At 41.8% G+C, this 9,788-nt stretch overlaps 1 protein-coding gene across 1 annotated transcript in view; it reads left to right on the top strand.

The window, feature by feature from the left end:
* The first annotated feature begins 9,198 nt into the window (after window positions 1-9,198).
* The window catches only part of JAZF1 (JAZF zinc finger 1), a 499,696-nt gene continuing 499,106 nt past the window's right edge, over window positions 9,199-9,788 (top strand). The window contains exon 1 of the mRNA XM_006896121.1: window positions 9,199-9,553. Within this exon, the coding sequence (XP_006896183.1) occupies window positions 9,439-9,553 (115 nt within the window). The 5' untranslated portion in view covers window positions 9,199-9,438. The remainder of the gene's footprint in view (window positions 9,554-9,788) is intronic.

The following is a 9,788-nucleotide window of genomic DNA, read 5'->3' as shown; positions in this document are numbered from 1 at the left end:
ATGGTTCTCACATTCCATGTCCCAATCACCAGTGTCTGCTTACAACTGTTCCTCTTCCTTTGTATTTCCATACTTGAAAACTCAACCTCCTTTGCCGTTTCTGTTATCTAAATAACAGAAATATCTGAAAACCCTATGTACAACAGAACAGTCCATGGTACCCTCAATATTCTTCTCTAGCACCACAGCTCAAAGGCATTAATTCTCCTTCTATCCTCCCTAATCATTGTCTGACTTTCTGATGCATAACAAGTGATTGTAAAGACCATGGCCTGTATCTGGTGCACTCTCCAGAGTGATACCACTGCTCTTCAGCACTTTGGAGAGGTCCTTAACAGCAGACTTTCCCTTCGCAATGCGCCTTTTCATTTCCTGGCTGCTGGTTCCAACAGTGTTGACTGTGGAGCTAAGCAATCTAAAGCTGTGACCAGTCTCAATCTCAATCTCTTCACCATCCATCCTGAAGCTGCCAATTGGTGCAGTGGTGAGAATCTTTGTCTTCTTGACATTGAGCCTCAATCCATATTGAAGACTGCCGTCCTTGACCCTCTGCAGCAAGCGCTTCAGGTCCTCTTCAGTTTCAGTGCATAACGCAGATTGTTGATGGATCCTCCACCAATCCTGATGCCACACTTCTCCTCATACAGCCCAGCCTCCCAGATAATCTGTTCTGCATATAGGTTGAAAAGGTATGGAGATAGGACACATCTCTGGCATACGCCTTTCCCAAATAAAGAATCTCTTCAGCAGTGGTATATAACTATACATGGCAGAGGTAGTGTATGGTTTTATTAAGAATGTATCCCTAAATTCACTGAATTTTATATGGGGAAGTCAGAAAGCTGCGTGAAGCAGGATCCTTCTACGACTTCCATTTGTATACCAGGACTTCCCCTGGATTTACTCTAGTTTCTTAAACTGTCTTGGAAAAAGTGTGACCAGGGTGCTTCTTAGACACAAGTATAATGAAACTTTGTCTTACATACTTTGGGCACTTTGTTAAGTAAGAGGTGCCAGTCCTTGGACATCAGTCATGGAAAAGTGAGTCATAGAAGGAGAAGATCTTCAACGGATTGCCACAGTTATTGCAGCCAGGAGCTCAAGTATGTCAGAGATGATGAGGATGGTGCAGGATAGGATAGGGTTAAAATTTGTTGTTCATAGCATTGCTGTGAATCATGGTCAACTTGAGGACACCTAACAATAGCGGCTTCCTATATCTTGGGCAGTAGTCTTGTTGGTTTTTGAGAGATAACATTGGAATGCTTAATAATTTCTGTATTCTAGAACACAGGGACTGTGGCTCAAGTATGTCAGAGATGATGAGGATGCACAGGTTAAAGTAAGGTTCTATTCATAGGGTTCTTATGAGTCACAGTTGACTTGAGGGCACGTAACAATGATTCTAGAATGTTTCATCATGCTAAACATCATACTCTGGGGCCATTACGATTTTATATCCATTCTTTGGGCCTAAAGTGTCTAATAAAAAGGATCTTAAGACCAAGTAACAGATTATGGTTATAATAATAGCCACTGACTCTGCAATTTCTTTGGAATATTTTCACTACCAATCATACAGACAAAAGTTTTCTTTTTCAAGCTCAGAGATACATCTGTCAACATTTTCTCTTGAACATAATAGGTTGAAATTTTTGTTTTCCACATTTTTGTAGTTTGGATATTAACTTTGTCTGAATGGATACTTTGAAATAAACATTTTAAAATGTAAAGTCACACAGATAAGCATGCCATGATTATTGTTGTTATGTGCCATTAAGTCGCCTACAACTCATAACAACCCTATGTGTAAACAGCTCTGAACCCTGCTCTCTCCTGAACCAACTTTAGTGTCTCTGACACACCTATCCCCAGTCACTGAATCAATTCATCTCATCAAGGGTCTTTCTCTCTTTCACTATCCCTCCACCCTTCCAAACATGATGTTCCTTTCCAAGGACTAGTTCCTCCCTAGAACATACCCAAAGTATATGTCAGACAGAGCTTCAGAATCCTTGCCTCCAAGGAGCAGCCTGGTTTCACCTTCTCCAGGATGAACCTGCTTATTCTCTTAGCAGTCCATGGTATATTTGAACACAGCTAAAAGGTGTCAAATCCCCTCCTCTCATCCCTAGTAATTGTCCAGCTTTCTGATGCATAGCATGTAATTGCAAAGACCCTTGCCTGGATCAGGCACACCTTAGTCTCCAGCCTAACATCACTGCTCTTATGTATTCTGGCAGTGTCCCTGGCAGCAGATTTTCCCAATGCAATTTGTCTTTTAATTTTCTGGCTGCTGGTACCAAGAGTGTTGACTGTGTAGCCAAGCAAACTAAAGCTATTAACAATCTCAATCTCTTCAGTGTCTATTATGTTGTTGAATCAGCCTAGCAGGGAGATTTGCTTTCTTGATGTTGAGCTGCAATCCATATTGAAGACTACACTCCTTGACCTTCTTCTGCAGCAAGTGCTTCAGGTCCTCCTCAGTTTCATCAAACAAAGCTGTGTCATCTGCATCATGCATGTTGTTGGTGAGTCTTAATCCAATCCTGATGCCACATTCCTTATCATAGCACCAAGCCTCCTGGATAATCTGTTTCTCATATAGATTGAAAAGGTATGGAGATAGGACACATCCCTGGCGTACACCCTTCTTGATTTTAAACCATGCATTTCCTTGCTCTGTTCTGATGACTGCCTCCTTTATCACTTAAAAACAACAAACATTCTGTTCTAAGTACATTTTTGTCCTTTTAGTGTCTACTAGGGCCTTGCTTTCTTAGTTTCTATGCCATAGCTTCTTCTGATGTCCATTTTGTTTTTTTCTTTTCTCCTCTGACTTTGTAATGACTTTCTGTTCTCTTCATGCATAATATCCCTGATATCATCCAACAGCTCCTCTGGTCTTCAAATCCTTGGTGTTCAATGCCTCAAACCTGTTCTTTGTTGTTTTGTTGTTTTTTTTTTAATGTATTTATTTTTTTTCTGACAAATTATTTTTATCTTTATCATTTTTTACATTTTAAATTTTTTTATTTTATACTGATTTATTGACAAAGTTTGAATACCTTATTTTTTCACACAAGTAATGTATTTATTTTTTTCAAACCAGTTCTTAAGTTGATTTTTAAATTCTGGTAGAAAAAAATTCAAGGTGGTATTTTGTTCTTGTGAATTTGTTTTAATCTTCTACAGTCTCAATTTGAACTTGCACATGAGTAATTACCTCGCCTGGTTGTGACTGTTGATATTGAGCTTCTTCCAATGATTCTTTCTACAGGTATAGTCAATCTGACTCCTGTGCAGTCCATCAGGTGAGGTCTACGTGTAAAGTCACATTTTGTATTTATTTTTAAAAAAATTTTAAAAGGTATTTGGAATGAACAAATTAAAAAATAAATGACATTAATAAATACAATATTAATAAATTAAAGGAAATTAAATGCATTTAAAAGGTATTTGCAATGAATGTACAAAATTATTCACTCTTCAGCTTCTCTTCTGTCACAAAGTCCATACTTTCCTACTAACATTGTTTTCTCCTTATTTCCAACTTTGGCATTCTGGTCACTAATAATTACTAATGTGTCTTGATTGCATGTTTGATCACTTTTGGATGGCAACGGTTGGTAGAATTCCTTAATTCTCCTCTCCTTTGGTTATAGTTGTTGATGCATACATTTGAATAATAGTCATATTAACAGGCCTTCCTTGTATGTAAATGGATATAACCTTATCACACTCAACACTGTAGAACAGAGCTTGAGATTACCTTTTTAACTATGAATGCAACATTATTCTTCCTCAATTTTAAATTCTTGGCATAATAGATCCTATGATTGTCTGATTCAAAGTGGTCATTGTCAGTCCATGTAAGTTCACTAAAGCCCGGAATGTCAATCTTCATGAAAATAATTTAATTTTTGACAACTTCCATTTTTCCTACATTCAATTATTAATGGTTGTTTGCTGTTGTTTCTTCTCATGTTTGAGAGACTTCCCCTCTGAGCTCCACCTCTAATACTATAGCTACCGGCACTTCTTTGTTGTTTATAGTGTTTTTGAAGGCATGTTATTTTGGAAGTGGACAGCCAGTCCTGCTTCCTAGTTTGTCCTAATCTAGGAACTCTGCTACAACCTGTCCACCATGGGTGACACAACTTCCAGCATTGCAGCAACCCATAAGCTACACCAGACAAGTGCTGTACTAATAACAGCAATCAAGCAACCATATACACCTCCAGCTATAAAGTAATTAACAGTATGATGTCAGTTTAAAGACTACGGTCTGCCTGATTCAGGCCATGATCTTTTCAATTACTTGCTTTGCATCTGAGAACTGGATAATAAAGGGTGACAGAGGAAGAATTTATGCCTTTTTGGTGTTGGAGAAGAGTACTGGATATCCCATAGATTGGAAAAAAAAAAACCAAAACAACAAAACAGCAAACTGCAATAGCTATGTCTTGGGAAAAGTGCAACCAGAGCAGTCCTTGAGGCAGGGATGAAGCTTCATCTCTCATACTTTGGACACATTGCTAGAAGAGGATATTGAAAAGAATATCATTCTTGGAAAGGTAGAGGGTCAACCAAAAGAGGAAGACCCCCAATGAGGTGAACTGACACAGTGACTAAAGCCATGAACTCAAGTGTATCAGAGATGATAACAGCGCAGGATAGGACATGATTCCGGTCTGGCCACAATGAGTCATACTCTACATGATAACACCTAACAACAGGGGCCTTGTTGAATGGGAGCAATGGTGGTTCAGTGCTGGAATCCAAATCACCAGCTGCTCCAAGGTCCAAAGGTTGGAAGGTCTCCTCATGTTAGGATTTGTAACCTCAGAAACTCAATGCAGGGTCTTGGGTTGGAATCAACTTGGACATCAGTAGAACAAAAGAGGTCAATTTGATTCCTAGTCAATATATTTCGTGCACAGTCACCTCCCATCTTTCAGTGGAAGCTTGCATTCTGCTAAGATGCTAGGCAGGTTTCAGCAAAGAGTCTAGACTAAGTTGGAATAAGAAAAAAGGCCTGTTGACGTAACTCTGAAAACTTAGACAGCAGATCTTACAAAGGTCAGTACTAGTTGTGCATGGTGTCACTATGAAACAGGTCAACTCTGTGGCTGCTAACCACATCACCTTACTAAGCACAATTATTAATACAAACAGCACTGTATTTTTACCAATTAGTGGTTTTCATTCTGTGTGAGGTATGGGATTTTTTCTCAGAGAGGGAAACCTAAGTTAGTTCCTAATATATGCTATATGTATTATTGTTGTGTGGTATTTAGTCTGTGGACTTTCATAGGCAGTAAATCCCATGGGAGGAGATTGTCCATTCTTCTCCCATGGAGCAGTTGGTGGGTTTGAACCAAGAACCTTTGGAATTTTAGTGTAGCTTCTTATACAAACTGGCTGTGTGTACCTGGGAGAACTCACATGATGCCCCTGGCCTCAGTTTACCTATCTACAAAATCAGTGTTTGATGGCTAGAGGGTTTCTACATTTAAAAGGCCATGATCTGGTACTTCTCTACAAAGTCTGAAATGCCCAGTGTGCAGATGGGCGGGGTTGGGGGGGGGAGATTAACAGAACAGCACAGCATATTACAAAGTTCTTATGATAGGGCTAATTACTATGTTGTTGTTGTTGTTGTTGTTAAGTGCCGCCGAGTCGCAGGCGACTCATAGCGACCCTATGAAGGAGAGTCTTCGACGCTATTACTATGTTGTTGTACTACTAATTACTATATATAAAGAAAATAGATTCTTTACAAAATAGAAATAGTTATCCAAGGTGAAGAAAAGAATTTAAACTCCATCCATTTTATGGGTTAGTTTGTCTCAATTAATTTAAAAATCAACTTATTAACTTTGTCAAAATTTGAAGGATAATTAAAATAAAGAGTAATGCATTCGTGTAACACAGTTCTCTTACCTCCTTTATCTTTTACCTGCACACTGACAGCACTTCCCATCTCTGCTCTTTTCTTCACTCGAGATAAAACCATATGTTGTTGTTGTTAGCTGCCATCATGTCAACTATGACTCAAAGTGACCCTCCGAACAACAGATCTAAACCTTGCCCCATTCTGCGTTGTACTTCCACCTCCTTGAGGATCTTCTCTTTCACTGACTCTCAACCTTCCCCAACATGATGCCTCTCTCCAAGTATTCATTCCTCCTGAAAATATGTTCAAAGTCAGTGAAGTGACTTTTCACCACCCTTGCCTCAAAGGAACACACTGGTTTCATTTCCTTTAAGACAGATTTGTTGGGTCTTTTGGCAATCCACTTAACACTCCTCACCAACACCACCCGTCAAAGGCATCAATTCTTCTGTCATCCCTATTCACTGTCCAACTTTCAGATGTTTAGAAGTAATTGAAAAGATCATGGCCTGGATCAGGTGTTTCATATTCCTTAAACTGACATCCTTGTTCTTTATCACTTTGGAGAGGTCTTTGACAGATTTCCTCAATGTAACATGACTTTTAATTTGCTACCACGGTGTTGATTGTGGGTCCAAGTAAAACGAAATCATTGACTTTAATCCTTTCTCCATCTATCATGATTTTGTCCATTGGTCCAGTGGTGAGGATTTTTGTTTTCCTAATGCTGAGATGTGATCTATATTGAAGGCCATAGGCTTTGATCTTCCACAGTTAGTGCATCAAGTTCTCTCTGCTTCCTGCAAGCAAGGTTGTGTCATTTGTATAAAGTTATGCAGATGATACAACTTTGTAATAAATCCATTAACAATATTACTACACAGGTCAAAGATAAGTGAGTGCTTCTTTGATATTGTGTCATAAAGGGTACCTAACTAACATCACCAGGGGTGGCTGGGGCCTGTTTTGGTTGAAATCTTGATTGCATTTTCATGCTCCTTGCTGTGTGTCTGCCAGACACTTAGCCTGCTCTCTGCCTTTCCAGTTGGGGCAGCTGGATGCATGACACAACAGCCAAAATTTTAACTCTTCATTCTAATTCCTGCTGTTCAGCCCTTGTCTGGCTTTAGCCTTGGCCTTCTGCCAACAGGTTCCTGGCTCATTATCAGGCCCATACAGCCCTGAACCACCCTCAACTGGGCCCAGAAAAACCATTCTTGACACCAAACCTGGCTTGAATGACACAATTACCCTGGGAACTCTCATCTCAGCACAAGTCTCACCTTGTGACCTGGGAGACAGAAGAGACAGATGGAAAACAAGGAAATACCATTTTGGAGGGAATTTAACTTCAGAAACTATGGTCAGATTGCAAAACTTTTTTGCAGCAACAAAATCTAACATGTGCCTTTCCTCTAAAAAACTCAACTCTAAATACTCAAATGAAAAACCTTAATAAATTCATTATTAAAAAATATCATTGTTGTTAAGTTCTGAGGAGTTGACTACGACTCATAGTGATTCTATGAACGATGGATCTGAACCTTGCCCCTCGCCCTGTCTTATATCAATCTTCATCATCTCTGATATACTTGATTAAGCTCATTGTTACAGTTACTTTGTCACTCTACCTGGTCGAGGGTCTTCCTCTCTTATATTGACTTTGCATTTTCCCAAGCATCATGTCTTTTCCCAAGAAATAATACTAGAAAGGAATATAGTTAATGGAAGCAGAGGGGATACTATTTCTCTCTGTCTGTACCAGAGGGCAAATGAAATTTACCCTAAGAAAACACTAAATATTGTATGTTGCTGTTGTTGTTGATTGCCTTCGAGTTGAGCACTCAAAGTGACCCTATGAACAAAAGGCTTGAAGCCCCTCTCCAACTGTCAACATTTATCATAGTTCATTGAGTTTCCAATTGTTCACTCTTAAGGACATATACTACATAAGACTACTATTGTAATAATAGAATAACAACTAGTAAAACAAGAGGGGAAGAGGTAGGGGCAGAGGGGTGAGGATGGATAGGGTGTGAGATCACAAGGTTGCACAATTTGGTGAGTGGAGGGAGGAGGTAAAGAAAATGGAAGGATCTGGTGTGGACCTGAAGAGACAGGGTAATGGTCAGCATTGTCCAATGGTGATTAATTTTGTAAAGCATAATGAATGGGAATGATTGCAAGAAGCACAATGTGAATGAAGAATAGTGTGTATACAAACTTTGTAAGCAAACCAATATAAAATAAAAATTAACACCCACACTCCCACAGACATACACACACAATGCACCACTAGGATCAGCAGAAGCCGACAAAGTGCAATGTTTTTAAGCATACTGGAAAGTGTTATGGGAGAAAATATATTTTATAGGTAAAATTGGAAGTGCACTTGAGGCTGTGATGGGGTTGGGGGAGAAAAGAATTGACTCTTAACAAAATGCTGTTTTTCGGAGAAGCTAGCAAATTCAACGTGTATAACAAGCTAACATTATGTTCTTATGGATAATGCAGTCTTCACTGACTCCTTTTTAAAATGCTCCTTGACCCTATTCCTACTCTTCTGAATCTCAACCAACTCACCGTCCTTTCTGCCGGTGCAGTTTTCCTGCAAGGATGACAGTTTTGGTCCCAGGATGGAGGTGGTGTAGTTTGGGGTAATTAAATGATTTTAGTTTTTATTTTCCCAAAAGGAGCAGGGAGTACAAACGTGGTACACATGTAAAACATAGGCAAATCCACTTGACAACCAAGCACTCTATTTTAAAATTTAAATAAAGCTAAGATTTTCTTGTACCCTAGAGGGAAACTTCATTAAAATCAATTAGTACAAACCTCTAGAGAATATAGACTTTTTTTTGGTTGTGTGTGTGTATGTGTGTGTGTGGTGGTTTTTAAAATTTTCTTTTTAGACTAAGGTGCTCACTATTACCTTTCTTGGGTCCTTGGTGAATGTCAATGCCACACCAGGGGGGTGGTCAAGTGCAAACCAAGGGTCCTGAAGAGAAGAAACTCAAGGAAGCGAACTCCCTGAGTTCTCATCACGGGTATGTAAGTATAATTAGCAGACGAGTATATATTAAGAATGCAGTACAGATAGCTAAAGAGGTTCCAAATAAACTGCACGCATTGCACGCCATGAAGGGCAGGCCAAGTGAGATAAAGTTGGTGACAGGCGCTCCCAGGTGAGGCCTCGGTCCCAGAGCGGAGGCTGGGGCCACCCAGCTGTTGCCGCGCGCCCCTGGTCCCTCCTCCCAGCTGCAGGGGCCTCCCCCCTCTCCCCGCCTGCCCTCCCCACGCCGCTCCCGCCGCCGCCGCCGTCGCCTCCCCTCAACCTCCCGGTCTCTCCCCGCGCTCCTTCCACGGCTCTCGCCCCTTCTCCCTCCGTCCCGTCCTCTCTGCTCCCCTCACCCCGCCTCTCTCCCCCTCCCCCAGCCCCTCCTCTCCTCACCCCACCCTGCCTCCCTCCCTCCCGCTCCCTCTGCCCGCCCGCCCGGCGCTCGCAGAGCCGACACCAGGGGGGCTCTCGATGTAGCACCATGACAGGCATCGCCGCCGCCTCCTTCTTCTCCAATACCTGCCGATTCGGGGGCTGCGGACTCCACTTTCCCACCCTGGCCGACCTCATCGAGCACATCGAGGACAACCACATAGGTAAATGGCCCGGGGGTGGGCGGGGGTGCCCGGCGTGCGAAAACTCCTGGCCAGGCGAGACGCCCCAGAATGGTCAGGGGTGGCCGCGCCGGAGGGGGGCGGCGGCCGGCGGGAGGGCGTGTGCGAGCCCGGGGGCTGGGGGTGGCGGGATGCGGAGGCGCGGGGTGCGGAGAGCTGGGCGTGGGTGGGGGAGGGGGCGCCCTGAGGTGCGGCGGCCGGGCAACCTGGGCGATCC

This window comes from Elephantulus edwardii, unplaced genomic scaffold, assembly GCF_000299155.1.
Source record: "Elephantulus edwardii isolate Elephantulus edwardi_28Jun2011 unplaced genomic scaffold, EleEdw1.0 scaffold00182, whole genome shotgun sequence".
Taxonomy (NCBI): domain Eukaryota; kingdom Metazoa; phylum Chordata; class Mammalia; order Macroscelidea; family Macroscelididae; genus Elephantulus; species Elephantulus edwardii.
Note: the sequence above shows the minus strand (reverse complement) of the source record. Positions and strands in the feature narration are given on the sequence as shown.